This window comes from Trachemys scripta, chromosome 6 (genome assembly GCF_013100865.1).
Source record: "Trachemys scripta elegans isolate TJP31775 chromosome 6, CAS_Tse_1.0, whole genome shotgun sequence".
Classification (NCBI taxonomy): Eukaryota; Metazoa; Chordata; order Testudines; family Emydidae; genus Trachemys; species Trachemys scripta.
In genome coordinates this window covers 55,778,263-55,805,790 of record NC_048303.1, presented here as the reverse complement: position 1 = coordinate 55,805,790, position 27,528 = coordinate 55,778,263, and the positions used below count along the sequence as shown (strand labels likewise).

Genomic DNA, 27,528 nt, shown 5'->3' with positions numbered 1-27,528 from the left:
AACCTGGGCATGTTTAGTCTTGGGAAAAGAAGGCTGAGGAGGGACTTGGTAACAGTCTTCAAATATGTTAAGGACTGTTATAAAGAGGATAGGGATCAGTTGTTCTCCATGTCCACTGAAGGCAAGACCAGAAGTATTGGGAGATTTAGATTAGATATTAGGAAAGACTTTCTAACTATAAGGGTAGTTCAACTCTGGAAGAGGCTTCCAAGGAAGGTTGTGTAATCCCTATTACTGAAGGTTTTAAGAACAGGTTGGACAAACACTCTCAGGGATGGTCTAGGTTTACTTGGTCCTGCCTCAGCACAGGGGTCTGGACCTGATGACCTCTCAAGGTCCCTTCCAGCCCTACATATCCATGGTTATTCCCATTGTTCAGGTCGCTGTGTACCACGTCAGTGGTGAAAAGAGCCTAGAACCTGTCCATATGTGGCCAGCTGAGAATTCCCCCAGCACGGGAGAGTTTTTAACATGCATTCAGGTTCTGTGTTCAGGCACGAAGGATGCACTAGAGCAAGGGTGGTCAAACTTACTGACCCTGCACATATGACAATCTTCAGAAGTTCGAGAGCCGGGGTGCACCTGCCTATGCTCGGGGCTTCAGCCCTGAGGAAGGTGCCTGAGAGGGCTTGAGGCTTCAGCCCCATTCCTGCTGAAGCCCTGAGTCCTGGCAGGTGCACCCCATGGGGCTGAAGCCACAAGACTCCCCTCCCTGCTGGGCAGAAGCCCCTACCCCACCACCCCAGTGCAAGACAGAGGTCCTGAGCTCCCCCCTGGTCTGGTAGGTGGAGAATGTGGTTGGGGAGGGCCACGAGCTGCACTTTATCAGTAAAAGAGCCGTATGTAGTTCACGAGCCACAGTTTGGCCACCCCTGCACTCAGGTCAGAGGAGGCATGGCCAGGGTATTGCTGCACTCTGGTTTTTCTCATAGAGCGTATAGTCCTTAGTTCTAGTTAATATAGATTAGAGCAGCCTCTAATTTTTCTAACCTATGCCAGGGCCTAAGTCAAGGCCAAACTGATCAGAGGATTAGGGAGACAACTTGTTCCTTGACCCTTGCTCCCACTCTGCTGCTTCAAGCAGGTCTCAGATACAGCAGAAGATCTGGCCTAGGAATAGTAAAATTTCTTCAGAAATATTAATTTATCATTGTCATATTATTTTCATTAAATGTACTGTTAAATTACTTTGATTAAACTTTTTGTATTAGAATGAAAAGTTCCAAGTTAACAATTTATGACCATTTTTGAGGCAATAGTCATTTGGTTTGGAAAGCTACTCTGTGTTTTTATATATTGCTAATGGCTAGTATTTAAAAGATATAAAGCAATACTTTGATTGCTCATTTCTATCTTAGCCAAAAAAGTTTAATGCTACTTCTACTGGAAACATCTGGTGATCCTTTTGTTGTTGAAAAGGAACTGTTCCATGTGGCAAAAACATGTTATCTGATAATCCTATGTTTCTGTCATTAACCTCCCCAGAACCTCATAGATGGGGATCTGTGTTCCATATTACGTTTTTGAATCAGGAGTGGGTTTTCTTTAGCTAGCTGCTGAAACTCTGTAGTTCCTTTAATATGCTGTATAAACTAAAATGGCATGTTAAATCCTATTCATAATATATTATTTCTTTAAAAAATGAATTATGTAAAATTTGTCAAAGTAGTAGCAAATTGAAAATTATGCATCAGATATTTTAGGGTCCAAGGCAAGTACTCCGCCCTCTACCTGAGCAGAGCTCAGCTGCAGTGGAGAGGGGAGAGGGAATGTGAGCGCTTCCTGATTGTCAGCCACCCAGCCCCAACTTAAATTAAAGTTGCGGAGGAGCAGCTCTAATTTACATTACTGGCGTAATGTCATTCAGTGACCTTGAGCCAGTGGACGAGCTCCACTTTGTCATGCCCCTGACAATATCTCCTCGCTTTCCATACACCATGAGTTGGGAGGCTGCTGGCACAGGAAGCAGTTTTACACTAGCTACTGCAGTCTGTATTCCAGCCAATTTGCATTGTATAAGCAGCACTTTAGAGGCCTTAGCAGACTGAAGAATCTAGGATGACCAGACAGCAAGTGTGAAAAATCGGGACAGGGGGTGGAGGATAATAGGAGCCTATATAAGAAAAAGAACCAAAAATCGGGACTGTCCCCATAAAATCGGGACATCTGGTCACCCTAGGAGAATCTGATCCTCAAACTTTTAAGCTAGAATAACTTCTTAAATTCTCTGATATTTATGTGGATGGAAAGTTTTGCAAAATTTCTTAGCTGATCTGAGCGGGCTTCTTCTAAATTTCAAGTAGTAAATACAAGACAAGAAATATTAAAACCCCAAAAATATTCTTTTTTAAGCAAGATTCAGATAATTTAGTCAAACAAATGTGGCTCTACAAAATCTTTCTTCAATGAATCTTACTATAACTTGTAAGAAATAGGCCAAACTAAATGTAAAATGCACAAAAATCTGCTTTTAAGTCAAAGGTCACCAGAGACAAATTTAATCTAAAATCTATATTAAGGAATTTATTTCAGTTGAATGTCAGAGTCAAAAACCAAAACAAAAATTAGTAGTAATACTACTACATTGGAGGTAACATTTTCAAAGTTGGATGCCTCAGGATAGGCACATAACATCTATTTAGGATCTTGAATAAATTATTTGATTTTTCAGAGTGCTGAACGCCCCTGGCTTTTATTAACTTCAATACCATTGAAAGTCAAGCCATTTATTTAGGCACATAACTATGGGGTTTAGATATCCAACTTGAGGCATGTATGATGGAAAATTTTGACATGGGCTTCTATAGCAGCCTTCCAGCCAATGATCTCAAAACACTTTACAAATGACAATGAATAAAGCCTCACAACTGCCTTATGAGGTAGGTAATATAACCTTTCACTCCCTTTTTATGTGGTCATACAGAAAATTATGGAAAGTATGACAAAGAGGCCTGCACTTCATTAAATAACTTAACAAGTTAACCTGTAAAGTCAGGATATTCTAGTAGCAGTAAAAGAATGGGAAGTAACAGTTACCTTGGATTGTCACCTTCTGTACTGAAACTCCGGTACTCAGCACCCTAAATTATCCAAGGCCAGACAGACCCACTTAATCCTCAGACCCTGGTGGAACTGGCATAAATTCAAATTCCAAACAGCCCAACAGTTCTGTGGAGACTGCGGTGCCTAACTCTCTATTAGATAGCCAGCTCCATCTTATGTAGTGGCAGCATTGATTTGCTTGTCCCAAAAAGTTGCCTGAAATCTTGACCAGCTTCAAAGTAAAGTTATTCTGACACCTATCGTAAAGAAACAGGTTTCACTTTAAAATGTATCACTTCATCCAGTAGTGTTCCCCTGTCCCAGATCCTCTTTTTATACTATCTGTGGGTTAGTAGCGTATACAGAACAATACAATGTATTTTGCATTAAAGTATGTAGTGTTGTTGTATCCTTGTTGGTCCCAGGATATAGAGAGACAAGGTGCGTGAGATAATATCTTTTATTGGACTAACTTCTGTTGGTGAGAGGGACAAGCTTTCGAGCTCCACATTGTAGCACTTCACCTTGAAGGGTTGCTTAGAATATGTGATAACTACTTATGATAAACTATTGGTTCAATCTTGTATTTAGCTGTGACATTCAAGTACCTTTCCCAGACCTGATGAAGAGCTCTATGTAGCTCCAAAGCTTGTCTCTCTCACTAACAGAAGTTGGTTCAATAAAAGATGTTACCTCATCCACCTTGTCTCTCTATTTTACATTAAGGCACTTTAACAATAAAAAAGAAACACAGAAGTTATAGTCCAAAGTAACTAATTTTAGACAGAGCCTCTCTTTGCTTTTGTATATAAAAAATAATCTTGAATTGAATCTTCATGCTGGAATGTATGAAATCTAATGGTTAAATATTTGGTTTATCAGACTGTTTGGTTTTGCTTTAATCAGTGGGAGTTATTTGTAGATATCTAGACTCTCACTTGATTTCTGAATCTTTTGGAAGCTTCCTGCTGTAGTCCTAAGACTCTATGCTTTTGCCCTAATGGTACACAGAATAATAAAAATGGGCTGCACCATGATTTGACGCACAATTTTTAACTAAAAATAACTAACCCTTCTTTCTCTTTGTCAGAGCTCAGAACTTGATTAAATTGCTTTTACAATGATTAATTTTATTCTCAATTAAAAACTAACTGTAAATCTAATTCACTTGACTAAGGAAAACTCCTTAGCTGCTATTATTATTTTATTGCAGTGTATTATTTACAGTAGCATAGCTTCTAAACTTTTCTTAGAGAAAACCTTTTGTTTCAACATTTTTCTTCTATAGCAATCCCAGTTAAAACGTACATAACTTCCCTTAATAAACTCCAGATCATACTGCTCTATTTTATCTTAAACAAATCTCTAGGGGGAAAAAAGTGATTCATTTGCAAGCCTCTGCTTTGCTAATAGAAGCAAAAACACATTCCAGTTTCTTTACTTGGATCCAGGTCATGTATTTGGATTCAAGTGGTTGGAGTCTTATATCTTCATGATCAAATTGCAGAACCAGAGTTGAAAGACAGAAAATATCCCTTCCCTTGCATGGAGATGAATGTAGCTCTTGATACCTAATAGGCTGACACTTCACTGTGTCATTGAGAGTCCGTCAATCAATAATAGAATCTGCCCAAGTCTAAGGAACTTTGTGGCTGTTTTGAAAGTTTGATAAACATTTCCTATCCTGTTACTGTACATTAAAAGGTAGGAGTAAAGCTTTGTTCTCAGTTTCTGCTAGTTAAAGGAACAGTGGATAAAAGTTTCAAAATTGTCCATGTGATTTAGGAGTCTAATTGCTTTATTCCAAAGTGATTTAGGTGCTTGGGATCAAAAGTCTCATTGGGACATAGGCTCCTAAGGGCAGGTCTACACTACCCGCCTGAATCGGCGGGTAGAAATCGATCCCCGAATCGACGCTAGTACTCGACCAGCGGAGGTAGGAGTAAGCGCCATCAACGGGGGAGCTGCAGAGGTCGATTTGCCGTGAGGTCCTCACAGCGGGGTAAGTCGGCTCCGATACGTCGAATTCAGCTACGCTATTTGCGTAGCTGAATTTGTGTATCTTAAATCGACACCCCCCCAACCCTGTAGTGAGGACGTAGCCTAAGTGCCTACATCATTTTTGAAAAAGGGACTTAAGCTAATTTTTGAAAATTTTACAGTCTATCTATAATTTATATGAATAATTAACACTGAAATCATTAGAATCCTATGGCTACCAGTTGCCCTCACCGGTATTTACTTACTTTTGATTTTTATATCACTTATTTATGGCTTTTCAACTAGGGAAGTAATGTTTAGTATCAGGCATTTCATGTTTATTACATTAATACTTGCATAAGAAGTACTAATACTAAGAGGTAAGTGAGGTGCAGAGAGGTTAAATGCCTTGCTGATAGGCACATAGAAAGTTAGTAACAGAGGTAGGAATGTACAGCCCAGATATTCTGATCACCAGTCCTATGGTTTTAACTAATAGAGAATTTGCTCTCCCGTAACTCCCAGGCCCCAAAATAATGAGTATTACTAGAAAATGGTCAAGAGGTGCTCTATCTGCATTGTATATTAGCTTGTAATTGCAAAATAACATAGAATAAGTATGATGTAAAAAATCAGTTATGTCATTATGGAATTAGGCCATATTCTGTATGGTTAGAACATGTAGATGTATAGCAGCAGTGGGAAAAATACTAGAGAGTGAGATGAAGCCTTTGTTTTATTATTATTCTTATTCTCTTTATTGGATTAAGTCTTAATTTCATACAAACATACAAACAAAGACTTTTTAGTGAACAAATATTTGACGCAAAGTTGTCAAAAGTTTGAATCTGATCAGCGTCTGGCCTACTGGGTGACCTTGGGCCAGTCAAGTCATTCTTTGCTTCTATTTCCCCATCTGTAAAATGTGGATAATGATACTGACCTCCTTTGTTAAAGAACTTTGAGATCTACTGATGAAAAGTGTATATAAGAACTAAATATTGTTATTGTTATTCTGTATTAAATTTGAGTGAGGCTGTTTAGCTGAAATGCCATTATTGTGCTTAGACTTCCTGTAACTGCACAATATTTTGTTTATATTCAAAGAAAGCAGGTTTTGCAGTCTTTAAATCACATTCTCAGGGTTGTTTTGTGTGTTGATTTTTTTAAAAAGAAGAATCAATTAATTTTTGTGACCCTAGCACAAATGTATTTGTGGTTTTTTTTAACAAAACCTTTTAACAACTAGGAATATGTTGCCTGTAGACAAAACTGTCAGTTTGCAAAAGATTATAGTGAATAATATACTTCTCTGTGTAGGATAATGGCTCTCCTGAAGAACATGCAATTTATGTGTGGGACCACTTTATTGCTGAGTCAGCAGCTGAAAACATATTTTTTGTCGCTCACAGTTACGGTGGACTTGCATTCGTAGAGTTGGTAAGTGTTAACTTTTCCATTGCCCTATTTGCTGAGGGCTTTCACATATTTGCAGAAGTTAAATTTAATGTTCTCTTTCCAAAGAGGGTGGACAATTTAGAACTCTAAACAGCTTTTCACATGGTATGTTTGGGTTTAAAAAAAATTAAAAACACTGTTTTTTACTCTGTTGATTATTTACCAAATTAGAAGACAGTCACATAGGGCTTCATGCTTACAGAAGCCAGGGAAGCCAAAACCTATGGATCCTGACTGGTGGTATGCGTGCAAAAAAGGGAGAATACAGCTTCTGTCGTGCTCTGTGAGTTCTAGGTTGGGTCTGAATACAAATAAGTACAATGTGTAATGCTCACTGAGTCAGTGTTATTTTATATGATTTCCCCCAATGCAGTTTGGAACTCAAGTGAGGGAACTTGGAGGCACCTGTTGACAGGGAAACTCATAGAGGACCTGATCCAAAGCCCATTAAAGTCACAGGAAAGACTTCTGTTGATTTCATTGGGCTCTGGATCAGTCTCAGTGTGAAGGAAGTACAGGAAAGAGTGTGGACGCAGATTTTGCCACTTCCATGGAAGGCAAACTTGCATATCACTTTATATGACAGCATTAGAAGGAAACTGCCTGTTTAAATTCACAGAATTAAGAATGGCTCAATGGGACAACTCGTGCATAAAATTAAGCATATGCATTAGTGTTAGCAGGTTCAGGGCCAAAATGTTCAAGCAATTTTGCACCTTGATTCAAAGTCATGGGAGGACATCACAATTGCATTACTGATACGTTGGGTTACTGTGTTTATGTAGTTAAAGTTTTTTGACTGTTTGCTACCCTGGGAGAAAATAGATGTGTGAGCACCTCTGGTCCATGAGAAAACAAGAGAAGAAATGCTTATGTGATTCAAAGATTTTAACAGTTCTTGTTGATTTTTTTTGTTATGGAAATTAAGGCTATTTCAGTTCTCTCATTGCTTCCCCAAGCTTTATTTAAACAGTGTGCACATGTTGAAAAATGAGAATGATGTAGCTGATCTAATCCCACAAATGCTTTACAGTCCTGTCAGTAAATTGTACAAATTTACTTTTATTTCTCAAAACAAAAAATATCAAGATACCAAGTTTTGTAGTTGTAAATTATTCTATGTGTAACAAACCTTAACTGTTCATTTTGATCTATAATTGCTGCTGCATAAACTGATTGTATAACATGTGAGCTCTTTTCAATTACGTCATATGATTTGGATTCCTTATATACTGTAATAGTATGAATTATCTATTTCCTTTGCTTTTGTAAACTGTGAAGTTTCAAATACTCCGATTGTTGGATTACCCTGATGTGCTTAAATTTTGAAATTGAAATATCTGTAGAATTCAGTAGGTTTTGTCAAGTAATATTATTTGGGTCACTGGATGCATACAAATATATTGTATGCACATTTTTGAATAAGCATTTCTTAATATATGAAGTCAGAAAAGCCAAAGTGTGTTTGAGAACTTTGTTAATTTTTAATAAACAAACCACTTACATGAAGGTATTTTGGAATTTTAGTGAGTAAAGTTCTTTCTATCACATTTCAGTCAATGGCTTGAGATGGCATGGGTAACAGATGACCAATGTGTCATTCCCATTTTGCCTGTTTCTCTCGTCACACTGGTGGATATTTCTCCACTTTTGTTCTAGTTTAATATGAAGCACACAGATGTTTCAGAACAAGACTTGACTTCTGACCTTGGGGCTTCTAGGGTCAGGGTGCTCAGGGCCTGTGAAATTATCACAAGCTGAGCTAAAGTTTTTCTCCATCACAGGAAGTAACCAGTAAGCAAGAAGTTAAAAAGGAGCTTTGTCACAGAGACAAGATGGTCTCAGTAAGGGTCAGCTTCTGTAGTCTGCTATCTCCACAGGAGGTGCATGCATGGGAGGAAGAATATAATATATAACTACTGGCACATCACATATCTGTCATGGAAAACTAGACCTGAGAAGTATATTTAATGTAATAGTCCTTATTTTAAAAAAATAACTGTGATTAACACCTGTTTTTGCATTCCCTGTTAAAAATAAGTTTATCTGATTTATTTATTTATTTATTTATTGGTTTTGTTGACAGTAGAAGTTTAGATTGGGGGTTGCCTCTAATTATAATAGAAACAAATATTGAACTACAATAATAAAGGTTTTATTTTTACCATAATATTAAGTGGTCAGATTTGCTTAGTATTTTTATTATTTCCTGCCCTAGAAAATATTTTAGCTTAAAAAGTTTCAGCTTGTTTTTAAAAGACATTTTTAGTAACTAGAAAAATGATGCTTCTAACCTCTTTGCTCTGTCCATCCCCAAAGTGCTATTCTGTAATCCTGAAGAGTAGCAATAAAGTAAATATAGGAGCTTGTGGAAAATTAATGTCCTAGAGTAAATATTCATATTCTCTCTTTCCCACCCAAATACAGTAGTTATGTAGACTCCTTGTACACTTCTCATCTGTTTTCATTCCCCTTGCAGAGGGCAACGTGAAACTTCTGTTTTTCACTTGGAATGTAGGGCCTTGCGTGGGCCTTTTGCACCAGTGTGTACCCACAGAAAGTAAAATAAACCACAGACTTTGAAATAAATGCCTTTTATACCTTGTGTTGGTATGCATGCAATGCTGCTGAATGTGTTCTGATTGTTCACAATTATTTAATAACTGAAGATCTCTAGGTTTTCATTATTTCCTTGGGGAATCCACTCTAAAAGTAACTGTCACTGTAGACTTAGAAGTCCAGAGACTTGACGTTAAATGACAGTTAGATTGTGGCATTTAGTAACAGCCTATAGCAAAAGTAATGTAAAGCTGCTTTTTCTTGCAGGAGAAGGAGCAGGAGGCATTCAGCCTTATCAAGGCAGAATATCTTCAGGAACAAACTGGTTGCACCCCTGTAACAGGTTTAGCTGGTGCAGTCAGCCAGCTCTGTTCTATTTATTTCCCCCTGCACACTCCTGTTGGGTGACTTACTTTGGGAGGGAAGCATTTTGGTAGCAGTTTCTGTGCTCCCCAAAGTGCTGGGGCAACAACCAGCCTTCATGAAGTCTGAACAAAAAGGGGGAGCATCATTATTCAGTTGCCATTACTCTGTAGCTGTATATGGTCTAGCTCACAGTCTAGCTTTTAATTTCGATTTTTGACTTGGTTGCCAAAGCAAAAAATCAAGATGTGATTTGCAAGATACTTGTATCACCCAGTTAAACTTCCCTAGAATTTTCAAATATTTGTCACAAGGTTCATTACGGTATTTTTATTGTTGTCCAAAACTTTTGCCTTTGTATGCACATGTAGGTGTTGTTTCCCTTAACATCTCAAACATCAGGGTAAGTCTACAGCATCATGCTTGAATGCACAGAAACTGTTATCCTGCAGCATAGGCACCCAATTCCTCTACCTTACTGGGTCACAGATTACAAGGGAAATAATTGAAAGTGGTTTAGCATGTGTGAGAAGTAAAGTTTGACCAATAAGTGTAATTAGTTATATTGTTTATAGTTTGAATTACAAGTAAGAATCATAAGACTACTACTAAAATGTATCTTAACATTTACTAATTAAAACTTTGTATAGTTGTAGTTTGAAATTAAATGTGCAGCAAACAGATGTCTAAAAAGTAAATTATTTTTTAAATACAAGGCACTAAAAATAGTTGTAGGTCATGGTCTTTTGCTAATTACTGATTTTGAAAATTCAAAACATGATTCATGAACATATCTTATCTATCTTCTGTTATCCAGCGCACAGTATATTGCAGTTGGGGATTTATTTTCCAAAGCAGCTTGCTGTACTTGATGGTAAACAATGGAATTTGCACAACTCCTATGAAATTTAATAGAAAGTAACATTTTAAAATTGGAATCCTTTTATGTGTGGTCAATTAAAAGAAAAAGACGTACCACTGAGTCTTTCTACAAGTTTTTGTGGTGATACAATTTTACTTTGTTATGAGAATGTTTTTCTGTCCCCTGTTCCTGTGTGAAAGATCCACACCCTGTCTGAGGCCCTGAATGTGCAGTTGGATCCACATAGTTGATCCTTGTGCCTATGTGGACCCCATGGGCCACCCTTGCAGATCCAATTACAGGACTAGGGCTCAACTGTGTATGCAGGAGAAAACAAATTGACAGACAGACTAGTTTTCTGGTATCACTTTTAAAACAAATACATTTCCACGCTTTTACCCTCACTGGGTGACAACTGCTCATATTTCAGAATCTCCAAAAGAATTGCCAGTCCCAGACTTTCAAAATCATTAATCAAGCCCCTGCAAAATTAAGAGTTTGGCTTACAAATCATGAGATATTTTTAAAATGATAATTTTGGGCTTCTTTTTTATTTGCCTTCTGCTTTTTGAACCTTTGTGATTCACACTATCAAGCTTTTTACCACTATACTGAATGCTAGAAACTTCCTTTTTTGTTTTTAAATAAATTGATTAATTTAATTAAACTTCAGCTTTAAGGAAAACACCAGATAGCACACGACTTGTGATAAACTTGTGAGAGGTGGCAACACTATCTCAAATTTTCAGTGTTTGCTGTTGCAATTATTGTTCATCAGAGAATCAGAGAGCACAGGGAATTAAACTACATCAGGAAAGGAAAGGTAGATGAACTGTCTTCTATTGGATGAAAAACTACCCAACCCATTGTAGCCTTTGACTAAAGTGTTGTATGTATGTATAGATACTAAGTTGTAGATAACACATAGATTTTATCTATAGACTGTTAAAAGAATTTTAAAGACTAGTAAAAAGCTGTAAAGTACTGACTATGTCAACATATTACATGAGTAGTTGAATTGCTAAACATTCTATAGAGTGCTGTGCTTTTCATACCATAATCTTCTCAGATTCAGGAAAAATTACTATAGTTTGATGATATTAAACTGCAGTCTACTGAAATTAAAATATGCCTAAAAATTTAGATATTGTCTCTTTACATCAGCCTCCTGCTTCTGTTTTTCCTCTTCTTTCCTATTATTTATGAGTCAAGGGAAAGGAGACTTTGGATCTGTTTGTGCTGTACTAACAAGCATTATTAAACCCTGTGTCCTTAAAATATATAGGTCAGATTCTCAGCTGGCATAGATCAGCACAGCTCCATTGAAGTCAACCTGCTTTATTTCTTCAATTTGAAATAATTTTAAGGCCTTGATCCTGTAATATGATCCACATGAGTGGACACTGTGCCCTTGCAGAGCCCCCTTGACCTCAGTGGGACTCTGTCAGCAGATTGAGAGTTTTAGTGGTTGTGCTGTTAAACTGTTTCTGACTTTTTGGGATCACCCAAACCAGCCAAGACCAGTAAGGGGTTCAGTCATTGCCTGCCCTATAACCTAAAGTACCTTTATGTTGTGCAGCTTTAGTTCAGAGTCCAGACACTAATAGCCAGTCCATAAGCACACCCTGGCTTTCACCAGCCTAGTTCAGTTAGCACAATAGACACTTGCTTGGGGTAAAAATAAATAGGCTTATTTAATATAAAAATTAATAGATTCAAAGATAAGAGTGAGGGAGAACAAACATATGTAGGTTACACAGAAAATAACCATAAAGATGGAACTTCAGCCTTTACATTTTCAGATTAGATAAATCTCTTTTCTAATACAAGTAACCTATTGCCTCTGAACAGTTTCCCAGCATACCTGCTGCCCTAGAGGGGATCCAGTGTTTCATGGACACCAGCACCTACCAAGTGACGGTCCTCAGTTTCTGGATGAAGACCAGTCTGTTCGAAGCCTTTTAAAGGGCTTTTTCCTCTCTGACTATAGTGACTCGTGGTAATTCAGGATGGGGACATTCTAGCTGGGATGTCTCCATTTCTTCCCATTAACTCTAATGGCCCATCATTTGTCTTTTCTTGCACTGTATAATGCTAGGTGCTTGGAGCTAGTCTCATCTGGCTGGGGAGGCAGCCCCTCCTTGCCTGACTGCACCACCAATTATGAGCACAAAAATACATAAGTCCCTAACCACAGTCTGTATACATAGCTCATAAAGATCATTAAGTTAGAACACTGTAAGCTTTCATACACAACATATTTTTATTGCAAAATAATATTGTATACAATCAGCTGATTCAACCACTTATTCTGTGGGGTTCAAACTCCTTGTTCTCCCCTTGGGGTATGTGAACCTTGATTGTCCCACTTTCGCTAGTTTGTCATTGATTTTATTGACTTCATTATTTAATGTCCATTAAATTTGCTTTTTAAATTAAACACAATCTGAACAACAAGTAATTGTAGATGGTATATTGTCTGTGCTTCCCTTCTCTGCCTAATCCGTAATGGAACCTATCTTGAGGTGTAGCAGAGGGTACCCAGAATCTGTTGGTTTCTTTGGGATGGGTTTTAACATAAATCATAGAGGTGGGAAAGCACAAGAAGTACAAATTCAAGAAGCAGAAGAGGGGCACCACTGACAGGCCAGGTGACTGGCTGCTTCTCCTTTAACAGCTGCATGGGAATCAGCTGAAGAGACGATAGTGTCCGAGATCAACCATAGCTAGGACATGGTCAGCTCCCTGGATGCTGTAGTGTTAGTGCCACAAGAGCAACTTCCCCAACCTCTGTTGTTAACTAGGGTGCCAATCAGGACCTTGGAAATAGCAAAATTGAGCTCCAATAAGGTCTTAATTTCCATTTAAAAACAAAAGTTGATTGGGAGCCTATCATAGAGAAGTGTTCCGTATTTCAAAAGTGTCGATAGGCAAAAGTAAAGCATACCCACACTTTTGTGTACTTGCAATCATTAAACAGAATCGGAAAAAAATAGCATCCTTTAACAAATATTGAATTTTGATTAAAGTTAAGGAAAGCAGCATGGACTAGTGCAGAGGTCAGCAACCTTTGGCATGCGGCCCATCAGGGTAATCCGCTGGCGGGCGCGAGACATTTTGACTGTCCTCAGGCACGGCGCTCCCCCCCCCCCCCCCAGCTCCCAGTGGCCATAATTCGCCTTTCCCGGCCAATGGGAGCTGCGGGAAGTGGCGGCCAGCACGTCCTTGAGGCCTGTGCCACATCCTGCAGCTCCCATTGGTCGGGAATGGTGAACTGTGGCCACTGGGAGCTGCAGGAGGCCGTGCCTGAGGACGGTCAATGTAAATAAAATGTCTTGTGGCCTGCCAGTGGATTACTCTGATGATAAAGGTTGCCGACCCCTGGACTAGTTACAGTGCCTAACCCCAATGGGGCACAAAGTAGCAGTAATAATCTTTATTTATAAAATTTGTCAGGATTATTGAAAATGGAATTCTCAACTACCCTGTGAGAACTAATTTTAAAAGCAGTTTTTTAAAAAAAGTCACAGAGTTGGAGTGAAAGGGTGTAAATGTGAGGAGAAAATGTAGTGATGGGGCAGGAAACTAAGAAGTGAGAACTAAGTGAAAGAGCAAAATAAAAGGGGGAATGGTAGATTGTGTGCTTCAATATGATGGAAGCACAAAATAAACTTTGTACAGAGTAATCCTACTGAGGGTATTATAATGTAATGAAGGGGAACTGTCCCTCACTGATAGTTTCATATTTCAGGACTCAAGCTCTGTGGAACCTGAGAGCATGCTCAGTGTAGATGGGGGTTGGGGGTCAATGGGGCCACGCTTAGTGCAGACATTTTACATCAAGCCTCTAATGGAATTTACTCAGGAGCGCCGCCAGCTTTTTTGCCGCCCTAGGCGGTGGAAGGTCCTGCCCCTGAAATGCTGCCCCCAACAGAGGCAGCGGAAGGTCCCGCCCCTGAAATGCTGCCCCCGACAGAGGCAGCAGAAGGTCCCGCCCCCGAAATACTGCCGATGACCAGGGCGGCCAAAGATCCAGCGACCGCCTAGGTCACCTAATGGGTTGCACTGGCCTTGAATTTACTGATGCAAATGGCTATTTTCAGCAGCTAATACCTTAGCCAAATCTTGGGTTTTCATGGGGACAACACCTCTCTCATCCCAGGGCAGTCCCCCAGCCAAATTTCCTGCTCCAAACTATGGAGACACTAGAAATTAAAACAAAACAACAATGTTAGAAAAAAAGTTAGCATTTGTAAACAACCTGTTTTCCCCAACCTCATTCTTGGAAGCAGCAAAACTATTTTTGTGGAAACTTTAAAAACAAAAATTCAGCCTGAGGTAGACAGTGAGCATGGCAAATTTCAGCCCGAGTGGATAAAATTTGGCAGAGGTTTATAAGCAACAGAAAATAAGGGACTATATTAGCAAGTGTAAAGCAACCTTACAGGCATTACTACCAGTTCTGCCTATAATGATTTATTCATTCATGACTGATTTTTGTTTGTATATATGCTTGGCTCATTGTAACAAAAATAGGTTTTACATTTTTGTCTGCTGTCATTTTTCCACTTTTCAGTCTAAATAAATGTTTGTGTTGGTAGCACCCTGAGGCTCCAGTCTGCATCACAGACCCATGCTAGGTGCTATACAAACAGATAGTGGGAGACAGTCCCTTGCCTTCAAGAGCTTATATCTAAAAAGACATGGTCTAAAAGGAGCAGACAAAGAAATGGGGAGGGAGGTTACAAAATACAAGTGAAGAATTCAGGGTCTGATGGTCACATGTCTTGTTCCACTTTTTGTTTTAATTTAAGTGCTATGAAATGTAGGCATCTGATTTTTTTAGCTCAACATCAACCCTATCAATGTTGCTGTTGAACTAACCAAAGGGATCACGACAATGCAAAGTGAGACATTTTTCTCCCTTCCCCAGGAGATGAGTGTGCTGCCTCTGCAAGAACTAGAATGAGGGATAGTCTTGAGTTTGGATTCCCACTTGCTAACTTCACCTAGATCAGTTGCCCAGCCTCTTATTATTGTTTCCTCTTAATCATTTGCTTATTTAATGTCTGGTTCTTAAAATACTCAGCTGAATCCATATTCTGCAAGTTTACAGCATTTGTGCACTTTACCGCGTTCTTTCAAGAGGAAAAGGGCAATGTTTCATGGCTCAGAAATATGTACAGTACTGTATATTAATTATCTGCACTGCCATCATTAATATAGATCTCATTGGCTAGTTCATTTTAATTTTCTAGTTTAAAACAATTGTTGGAATGCTAATTATATGATGTATATAGAATCAGAGACTTGTGAAAGATAGAGATGGAAAAGACTTGTTAGATCATCTAGTCTAGCTACTTGCGAATATAGGTTTGTACTCTACAATATAGGGTTTGACAGTCCCAGGCAAAGAAAATCCCACACTTCCCTTCAGAGACTTTTCCACAACCTAATTGATCTCATTAATTTTATCTTTTCAGATTTCACTCCACTGTTCTTAATTGAACTTTGGTGTACTACACTAAAAAGTCCCTTTCACGCTTTGTTAAAAAAATCTTTCAGATATTGCCAACTGTTTTTATGCCTGGCCTCTTTAGCCAAACTTGTTTCTTAGCCAAACTACATATATTTTTCTCTTCTAATTTTTTTTTTTTTGTAAATGTATTGCTTTCTTAACTTCTTAACCTTGTAAATACTTTTTCCAGTATTGCACCCAGAATTTAACGTGATACGCTAGGGGCAGTCGCAACAGTCATATCAAGGAGGACTATTATCTCTCAGTTCCACATCACAATTTTTTTGTCTACACAGTCCAAAATTGCAGTGGACTTCTTTCCAAACTCATGTCTAAATTGCTGTCCACTGTCATCCCTATGTCCCTTTCAGTATTTCTGCTTCCCAGGTTTCTCATTCCTATAGAGTATATATGTATTAAATTCTTTCTCCCCAGATTGGTTAGCTTGCATTTTTCCAAGTTAAATCTGGTTTTGTGGTTTTCTTCATATCTCTATGGACTTGATGCAAGAACTTCTGATTGAGGGTCTGTGGCCTGTGTTGTGCAAGAGGTCACACTAGATTATCACGCTGGCCCCTTCTGTCCTTAAAATCTATGACTCTTGGAAGGTTGTTTTGCATTATTTGTATATATTTACTACTGTTGGCATTTCCTCCCAATTTGTATCACCTCCATATTTCATTAATTCCAGATCATTAATGAAGATGCTACATAAAACAAGATTTGACACCTGTACCTACAATACCTGACAGACACTTCCCACCTGTTTGTTATTTTGCATTATTTTTAGCCAGTTTAATTTCTACATGACAGTATATCTATCCAAGCCAGTTTGAATTTATTTTACATTTAAGATCCTGTGAGATACTATATCTGAATTCTTTACAAAAATGGAACTATATTGTATCTATTGCTTTCCCATCATCCATTAATTCTGTAATTTTCTCAACAACATCATTTAAATTTCTGTCAAAACTTACTCTTTATAACTATATATACTGCTTATTACTCATAGTCAGAGCTGAAATAAGGAATAGACATTATAGGTTCATGCACAAAACCCTGCTCCTGAAAATGTGATTAGATCAGAATCTCAGGTTTCATTTGGAGCAGAAAAATCTCTTAAAAAAAAAAAGTTGTGAATAAAACCTTGTACACATGAACCGAGAAAAAACCAATGCAGTGGTGTCTGCCAGAATCTGCAGATAACCTGAAACAATTATTCATGGAGGTGTGAATGTTAATTTCCAGACCCACTACTTTAGGAAGCTTTGCCAACAGCATCTCAGCACAGTAGTCTGTGTATGGCAGGAGGAGGGACAAGCAACAGATCGAGTCCTTCTTCCATCACCCAACCAAGCAGTGGATCAGCAAGTTCAAATCCCCTAATAGCTATGATAGCTAGTCATCTGGACTAGCTGTTTTGTGTATGTTCAGATTTGCTAAGTATTGTCTGACCTGCTCTTTTTCAATAGTTAACAGATTTTACCTTCCTTATTGGTTGTTCAATTTTCTTTTCTGTTGGCACAGTTTCTGGCATTTAGCCACAGACATTATGGAGTGGAACCACCACGATGGGAGCTCATGTCTTAGCAATAATAATCCCTCCGTAATATCCATGGAATACAGGGAAGTAAACACTTGGGATAAGAGTACTTTGAAGAACTCTTAGGGGGTGATTTGGGTAACAGTCCCTTCATTCCTTTGGCCACATAGACTGTGATTGTCTTTGGTCCCTGTGTGGGATCTGCAAGGGTGTGTGAGGGCTTCCCTCCTGCTTCATGTTCCCATGCAGGGACCAGGGATGATGTGGCTCTACTGTATCATTTTCTTGCTGAATACAGATTTAAGAAAGGCATTTAGTATCTCAGTAATGTTTGAATCCTCAGTAATTAATTCCTCTCCTCATTCATGAATATATTCTGTCATGGTTCCACTCTATTCTATCACACTATTCTTTCTTTTCCTCTATCACTGGTAGTGACTCCTCTTTTATATCAAGCCCCTGCCTCTACTGGGTACCATGGCATTCAACTCTCTGCCCTCTTCTATTTTCTGTCTACTTCCTACCTCCAAGCATCTTGTTTCCCTATTCTGTCTTTAACGAGGACTACTTTCAAACAGAGCCACTTTTACAGTTTTGCAGTTCAGCTCTATATGTGTTTTGACATTGTAATGACTCCTTCCTTGCTACCTTTTCTTTCTCTGCCAGTCTTGACCAAATTAACATGTGGCTTTTTCTCAACTTTCTTCAGCTAAATATCTCTTTAGGAAGAGAACCATCCTCAAATGTAACTCCAAATTCTCTATTTCCTTTCTTGAATTAGATCTCCTATTCGCTTCTGCTACCCATAACCTTGGCTTTATGCTTCACCATCAACATTGCTCCTGTTGGCTGAACAGTCTTTCACTGTTAAATTGTCAATGAACACTATTGCCTCAGCTCCACTTCTGCTGAAAGCCTCTTGCATACGCTCATCTATGGACTATTGCAGCTTCCTCCTTTGTGGCTTGCTCAAGTCCTAGCTCTCCAGACTCTGGCATGTGCAGAATGATTCTGCCTGTCCTCCCTTGCATGAAATAAACGTGTTCCATCGCCTCCAATATCATGCAGCTCTACCGGCTTTTCTTCCAATTCAAGTTTAACTTCAGAATTGCCTTCCTTGATTTTGAACCTTCTATGCACTTGTTTCTTCCTAGTTTACTTAATTTCCTCAACTCTCCATCTGTTTCCAAATCTTATCAGCAAATATATCTTTTCTCCCCGACTCTTACACTTCTTAATTTCTCTCTTCCTCTGCTGTTGGTTTTGGATCCAGATTTTTAAAATGTTACTACATAAATTGTGTGCACAGTCATGATAATTGCATTTACAAATAATCATTTAGGTATCTAATATATTGTTTAAATGCTCAAATACGGTGGTTATCACTTTTTTCCCATGCATATTTTAAAAAAATCTGGGCCTTTTATTTCACTTTGTAGATTTTGTTATTTAGTTTTGTAAAGTGGTTTGGGGAACAGTTTGCATTAAAGATGCTCTCAAGTGTAATGATATCAATGGTATAAAAATATTTGTGTTCTTTATTAAATGTGTATTTACACACCTGGGAGGGGGAAGAAATGTAGGGATCTTGGATTTACGTAGATGAGAGAAAGGGAGAACAAAAAATATTCATATATATTATAACATAATAGAGTTTGTAATACCTTTAGGTTTTATCAGGCAAATTAGGCTTTTTTAATTCTGCTCTTAAAAATAAAAACATTAAAAAATGAAGAAATGGGAGCTGGCTTACTATTATTTCATAATTTTCTTGTTGTTTATCTGATTTGATCTTGTGCCCATAGACTTACACAAGTGTATTGTGTTACTGTTAATTTAAATGTTAATTATAGTGAAAAGTATATGCTTGGCCTTTGTGTAGAACAGTAGAGATTTTATGAGACTTTAAGACCAGGTTTAGTGGATCAACCAAGGGAACGGCAAATTTAATAATATATTAGAAATTACAAATCCTGCCGGAATAAGATTAATCTAACTAAACATACTACTCGTGAGAACAACACTAACATTGTAGTAATATAAGAAACAGGTGATATTTACATTTTATCTTAGGACTTTCCTTTCTTTAGTCTAACAGACCTGTGTTACATTGCTTTTTCAATATATTATCAAAGTCTTTTAACATTGGTTGTATAGGTCATACTATTATTATTCATATTAAAAGTTGGTTTTGTAATACAGGAATTTTAAAATAATTCCATTTATATGTTGTATTTAAATTTTATAGTAAGGAAACGTGTAACTATCAAATATGAGTAATGTATTGGAAATTCTTTTGTAAAAACAGAACTAAACTGATACTTTAATAACTTACAATATTTTGTAGACTTATAGTTTTACTATAATTGTGTAAGATGATAAATAGCTTTAGCTTAATTATTGTTCTGTCTGTTCCCAGTTCCAGTGCAAATTAAAATCAGTGTTAAGCTTCAACTGTGCAGTATCAAGGTACAAGGTGCTCGAGGTTTTTACAAGCTTGATTAAGCCGTCTTATTTGCTTGTCGATATCTGGATTATATTTTGTCCTGGTGTGGCTCTTGCTGTTTGACAGCAATATTATGCCTTTGTTCTGTGAAGTTAAGAGGTGATGGTGATTCCTTAAAAAACAGGAAATTTTAGGAGGGGGGTGGAAAGTCTGCCCTCCACAAAAATAGAAAATGAATAATGTTGGGAAAACACTCTTTACAAGTCTTCCTATGAAAACTTATTATTTTAGTATTTGTATATAGTTATCAAGTGCCTGGCGAGTCGGTATGATCTTATACACATGGTTGCAACTTTGTGTACCTTACCAAGTTGCATTTCAAGTTGAGAACATTTTCTAGAAATAGTAATACCATGTTTGCCTTTTTTTTTAGAGAGGGAACACGTCATAAAATCTTCAATTCCTTCTAAAAAAATTATTCAATACAGATGAGATTAAAAACAATTACAGTATTCATTGACAGGATATTTTCAAGTCAACCTAATGATAATTTTGATGTTAAGTCTTCAATACTGTACTTCTTGTACATTGTGAACCTTCTTTTATTTTTCTACCTCAGTTAGTAATCTACTAAACAGCATTTAAATACACCTTGATTTCCACCCTGTCAAATTAGCATGTTTGAATCTTAGCTTCCAGCATTTTAGCATGAGTTCACTGTTGCCAAAGATGTTAAAATGCTGAAAGTTTATTTTCACTCATTTAAAAGAATTGTTAAACTAACTCTGGTCAGTTTTCTCTCACGCTTTTACTTTTTCACTGTGCTGTGTACAGACCTGGAAGATTTTTCAACCAGCTGTTGAAAATAACCTAGTTTAAGAGTTCACTGAAAATGTGAGGGATTCATCATTATATATTTACTGTCTGAGGCTGATATAGCTGTAAGGTTTTTCTGATCCCATTGATCTATTGCGCATGTTCCCTCCCTGGGTTGCAGGACGTGCTTCTATTTGCATAAGGCCCTGGGCAAGGTTCTTTCTTGCATTGATTGGCCTGTCCAAGGGAGCCTGATGTGTTCTTGCATTGATCACTTTGTCTTTTCTTGGAAGACAGTGTTACACTGAGTTCATCTCAAACATTCTAGGGAGAAGGTAAAACTTTACTGCACATGTCTCAATTTTATTCAGATGTTCCTCTGTGTATAGGGCTTTTTTTCCAGTATAAGAATATTTTTCTTTTATTTTGGATATGGTTCTGCATTTACAGTGCATAGTAGATTAGAATAAATTGAAAAGGTATGTTAAATAAAATTGTCATATGTATACCTCTTATGTCATATTATTTTTGTTTTAAAACAATGCCTTTAGCTCCCATCAAAAATCAAAACCATTCTCTTTAAAGATTTAAAAACTAAAAACTTAGACATAAAGTAAGATTAGCTATGCTGTTATCTATGCTTAGGTTATCATTTTTGCTTTGAAACTTGTAGGTTTTTTTAGATCTAAGTAGTGGACTTAATTTTCACTTTTATAAAAATGTAAAATTATATCTTTTAGAAGTAAAACTGTAGCTGGATAATGGTTTTCCAGAGCTATACCTCAGAATTAGTAATGAAGATAATGTTAAATTGTCAAATAAGGTGATGATTAATTAGTCATACATTGATAAGAGGTGGAAATTATTTCAATCATGTCCTGATTTTTACAATAGTGGTATGTTATGGAGTGAGTTGAGAAATCTAGGTTTCAGAGCCAAGGCCTTACCTGTGAGAGAATGGAGCTCTTGAATGTTTCACATGTTAACACCCCTTATTGGCTAGTTGTTAGATCAACATTTGGACTCTGCCAAAGCACATATTTACCTACATATCTAATTATCTAAAAGATGCCTGTTAGCCTAGTCCACAACATACATCTGTGGTAAGAAAATTGTTTGACTAACTGACTTTTCTGTCAGGTTCAGGTGAAATATGGTTATACCTGATCCAGTATATGTAGTAACCATGTGAACTTTACCAAGCTTAAGATATTATATAAAAATTGTATGTGATGGCCATTTAAAAATAAATTAGGTTATAGTTTGTGATAACTAAGCATTTCAAAAATTATTTCTTAATGGTTTTATAACATTTACAATGTAATATTTTACTAAAAATAATTTTTATAGGTGTCATAGAAATTTCTTTAAAAGAATCAAGTATTAGAGATTCATAGTGGATAACATAAAAGTTCTTCATTAACACACTGTTTCATAAATTACAAGGAATTATTATAACTTGGTTTATAGTGCGTCTCTCCACAGAATTTATTATATTTTAGTAAAGCAACACATTTGCTTAGGGAAACATATTCCTTTGGTCATTCCCTATAAAAACAAAACTTAGATAAGTGCAATTCAAGCAGCACATATGAAATTTCATCTTCATTATCATGCAAATATAGCAACAGTATAACATCTCCCAAGATGTCATTTGACTATTAGGATCTTTAGAAAATGACCTCTCAAAGCCACAAAGCTAATATTCCTCAAGAAAGCTATATAATGCCTAAAAATTGTCTATCTTATTCTATATGAATAATGAATGTAATAGGACAGTCCATTATTAAAATGACAAAAGAATATGTTAACCTATTTGTACATGGGATTTTTATCTGAGCTTTGTATCTATGGCAAATTCTAACTATTCTGTAGTACTAGTAAAGGAATATGTAAATATATGTCCCAAAAGTCTATAATAAATTTTATAATACTTAAAAAACTATTTTCTGTGATTTCACTACATATATAATAAGATCCATGCACACTGATATTGTCAAATATTGCATTGCAAGCATCAATATTATATATTCAAATTTTATGCAGATAGTATATATATTTTATGTGTGTATTGTAGTATATGTATTGTATGTACATTTGCCACACTATGTGCAACTTTTTTTATACACTGGTCAAATTTGCATGTTTGAATGAGTGAACATACAATATAGGCATGTGCTAAATATAAAATAAAAGTAAGGAATAGGAGCTGTTTTACTTCTGAAGTAAAAGAAGAGTCTCTATATCTCTCAGCAACCCATGATCAAACAATTAATTCATATGCAGAAAAGTGCTGTTGCTTAGCTATGTGGGAGAACTATTGACTGCACGCAAGCAACAGGAACACACCACTGTATGGTACTACAGGAGATTCATTGAAAACCCTTATAGTATTGAAGTAAAACACAAAACACAAATGATCGTAGGCAATTAAAATGAAGAAAAATGATATAATCTCTTATTTGAGATTACCATACTTTCTGGCATATGAATGTCATTATCTCTTTCTGGGGGAAAAAAAAGTTACTTCACATGATTAGCATCCTGTATTTAAGCAAGCTGGCTGTATTAAGGGAATAGAATAGACCTATGTAGGTACTAATGTAACTGCCACATTATGTAGTATTTTTGTTATCCCATAGGTACTGCATATCAAGATTTCCCAGTAACATATATGCAGAACCCAGTGATGCCCTTAAGATGGTACTGGGATACTTGCTGTTGTGTTGAAATAAATGTTTTAAGTAGACTTATTGGTAATTGGTTGATTTGTTGGGTGATTCTTGACATCTGAGGACGCGAGGCCTTTTACTGAAAAGGTCTGAATATCCTAGAGCTGTGAAATAAATGGTAAGAAACATATTTGTCAATTGTCCTATGAAGAATGTAACCTTTTCTACACATTTAGTGGAGAAATAAAGTATTGCAAAAAAATCTGGTATTTTTCCAGCTGTTGGATATTGTTGTTTAAGTAAATGAGGAAAGAATGTTACACCAACTTTATTTTTCTCTTCCTTTTTTAAGTAACAAAACACAGGATTTCTATATTGGAAAAATGACAAGGAGGGTCTGAAAACATTCTCTTCTATGTCACTATAACAGTTTGGTTTTGTTAGTGTGATAGTGCAGTAACTGATGGTTGTGGATTATTTTAGTATGGGGATCTTTGTGAAGTCCAGATGTTGACAATATGGCTGATACTGTATTGCAATAAAAAATAGTTTTCAGTGCCTCTCTCCCACATAGCCATTTATGTCCGTCTGTGCATAACTTGAAGTTTTATTTAGGTATCGTATGTACTATCTGCTCCTTGATTCAGTCTTTTGAAGAGATTACTGACAGAATTGCATTACATGTGGGATATTCTAGTGTGTTTTTGTTTTTAAAAAGTGCACGATTTGGCATTATATTTAACATGATTTTATATTTTGTTTACAATTGCTTTATATCTTTTACCTAAAAATAGATAAATACAATTGTATAAAGTTGCCAAGAACTCGCTAGACTGTTGTAATTTGTAATATAGTCATAATATTTCTACAGTGATTTAAATGAACTGAGACAGCATCATTGCCTCTGTCCTGAAGTGTTAATTTTTTTCTGGACAGTTTGGGTTATGGTACATATGTGTATGTACAGCACCTAGCACAGTAGGTTCTGAGTTTGGTTGGGGCCTCTAGGCACCTACTGTGATAAAAATAATGATGATAATAATACATAAGTAATGAAGACAAACCTATCATGATTCTTCCAGGCTGCAAAGCCAAGAATGCACTACCTTCTCTTTACCTCTTCATAAATAAATAAATATATATTTTCACAGGTAGAGGCTAAATAATTACCTTCTTTTTATTAAAATAAAAATAATACCATGGGGAGTAGCATTGCCTTGGACTGCATTTCTTATGGTCTTTTGCACATACCACACACAATTTTATATTATTGATACATTTTGTTACGTGCAGTCCAAGTGAAGTTTCTTCCAGTTTAATTGTTGTGAGGAAAGTGTCATCTAAAAAATAAAAACAATTCAAGATTTACTTCACTTATAACTATATTTGGTAGGTTTGCATAAATCTGTGGAATCGCTGAGAGTATATGTGCATATATGTGTAAATATTCAAGTTAAACTTATGTATATAATGCACATTCCTTAAGATACCTTATTTTGAAAATTCCTTATTTTCATTCCTCTCTTTCTTTTTCATAAACATTAAAGTAACATTCAGCATTTTTAAAATAAGTCATAATTGATAAATAAGTAGGAGCTGCATTACATAGGAAATATCTGATACATTCTGGAAATCAAATAAATATGTCCATACTTTGCAATTTACCACCCTCTATGTCTACCTGTCTATAGGCAGGCATGTACTTGAACATGTCACATATTACATGTATAAAATTCTTAATAGGTTTTAGCACAGTAATTTCTATAGCATCAAAGACCTATTGATGCTGATAATGTAGGAGGTATGTTTCAGTCCTTCCTTATTTTCCCCTGACCTCTTACATACTGACACACTCCCCTTCAATCACTCCATTTCCACCCAGCTGCATCCCAGGTGAAACTTCATGCTCATGCCTGTCAGCAGCAAGCACACGCTACCCATTTTTTTCAATGTAATGTGGAATACGGTCTCATCTCTTTAACCAAGAAAAACACACGGCAGGAACACACTTAAAATAAGAAACATACCGAAGGTTATAAAATAAGCTCAATTTTGGTTTTAACTCTCCTTGTAATAGAGGGATAATGAGTAATCCTGAGGTGCTTTCAGACTTTAGGACTTAGGTCATGCTTTTCTCCTGCTGTTGTCGTTAAAACAAACACACTCTCATACAGACAGGGATCATGCAAGCCTTTATACCTGTTTCTAGAACTATTGAATGAGCATTATATAAAATGAACTTAAGATAAACACTACATCTCTTTCTCAACCAAAACAATGTTCAGATTGTTCAGAGTTACTTTACTGTTCAAAAATGACTCTATCAACAAATCCAGTATAATCTGTATAACATTTTCTACTGCAAGTTGCTTGCCATAAAAGTACTTGATACCTGGAGCCAGACAGTGGAACATCTCTTCTAATATTAAAGTAGCAGCTAATGTCTGAATCTGAGCTAGAATGAAAAAGAGAGGTCTCCTTATGGCCATAACACATAACTGTGATCTCACCTTTGCTCCATCCAAACAAGTGTGTGTCAAGTTGAACTGCTTTGGGGGTTTAAGATGAGCTCTCCAGAGGATAGTACCATGACTCATATGAAAAATATTTGACTAATTTTCATTGTTTAGTATAGGAAATATATAAACATTGGATATAACAAAATCTGCAATAAAATACGCTTCATATGTTTCAGTCGCTGAACTATAGTGACATGCTAAGTTATTGGTAAATTTAATTATTAAAACTAATTTTCCATCTTTTTTTAAAAAAACATTCTCAATGGCTACATAGTCTATCTAAGCTTAAATTTAAAAAGGTATATTTGCGATTTAGAGATTTTAATGAATCTTAAGCAATTAAGGTTTCATCCACAATTGTACCCTAATAGTTATTGTAAGGTGTCTAAATAAGTATCTCCTGTCATTCTGAGCATTGCATTTCTAGTAATTTGTCTCCTAAACTAATGCATTTTGTGCCTTCTTCACTTTAAACGTGAATCAATTTATAATGCACATTGTAATCTTTTCATAAAAGCCTAATTATGTACATTGCTTTTTAAAATGCAAGGATGAGAGTAAATGTCTATTAATGCTTTACATGGAAAAACATAATACAAACATTTTGTGATCTGAATTCATTTAAAAATAGTCACTTGCACTTTTTATGCAAATAAAATTGGGCAGTCTTGTCAGGCTTTATATTAATTTGTTTTACATTAATAGAAAGAATAGTTTATTTGACATCTTATATATGTCTTTTATAGTGTTCAAGGCTTTTTCCTTCCACCTGTAACTGGTGTCGTCTCATATCATTCTTTTATATCTTTTGTCTTTGTTTTCCTTATTTTATTTTATTATCTCTTGCTTGTGTTTCATGGCAGAACCAAATGCTAATGAACTTATGATGTATACCATAATTCACAAGATGGGTAGACAACTTCTCTCTTTCGTCAAGACTCTTTGGAGTGAAATGAAAAAGAAATTAAAGTACCTTATTACAAAAAAACTGAGGATCATCCCTTCCTAATTCAAATTCAGTAAAATATGTGCTGAATTTTTGTGAAACTTTGGTCTTTGGGGATACATTTTTGAGACAGTGTGTGTTAACTTCTTCTTTCAGTATCAAAAGATTGAGGTAATTTACTGGAAGGCATAGAAGTTATATTATAAAATTGTTGATATTGGACCCTAATAAGCTCTAAATAGTGTTAATCTCCAATTAACAAAAAAAGGAAAAAATGTCAAAACACTCATTACAGGTTTAATTATAATTTCTGATTGATTCAAAACCTTCTGACTTTTCTGGCCATTCCAATTTAGTCATTCAGTCCAGGCTGCCTGTATTGTGTATTCAGCAGTTCCTATTAGACATCTTCACAGTGAGTGATTCTGCTGGGCTTTCTGACACCCGCTTTCATGCATGGCCTGCTATTCTGTGTGGAAATGTTTTTCTGAGCTGCCTGGAACACTAAAGACATCTTGGCCATGTCAGATTGTGTATATATAATATGTATATATACTCTCTGTGTGCATATTTGTATATAATTTAGTAAATATATGTATGTATATAGTGGACTGTGTGTGTATAGTTGTGTATATATTAATATAGTGTGCATGTGTATATATGTATGTGTGTATACACTCTCATAATGCTACACCTGCTCAGACACAAATGTATTTATAGATTTTCCTTTATATAAGATCCCCCATGAATGTTGCTTACTTCCCTTCAGATTTTTGTCTGTTGTTATTGACACTAGGGGGC

The 27,528-nt window shown here is 36.4% G+C and overlaps 1 protein-coding gene across 5 annotated transcripts in view; it reads left to right on the top strand.

The window, feature by feature from the left end:
• FAM172A (family with sequence similarity 172 member A) overlaps window positions 1-27,528 on the top strand; it is a 343,790-nt gene that overhangs the window by 207,121 nt on the left and 109,141 nt on the right. For all 5 annotated transcript variants that reach the window (XM_034774035.1, XM_034774034.1, XM_034774032.1 and 2 more), the window contains one exon: window positions 6,343-6,462. In XM_034774035.1, coding sequence (XP_034629926.1) covers window positions 6,343-6,462 — 120 coding nt within the window. The remainder of the gene's footprint in view (window positions 1-6,342; window positions 6,463-27,528) is intronic.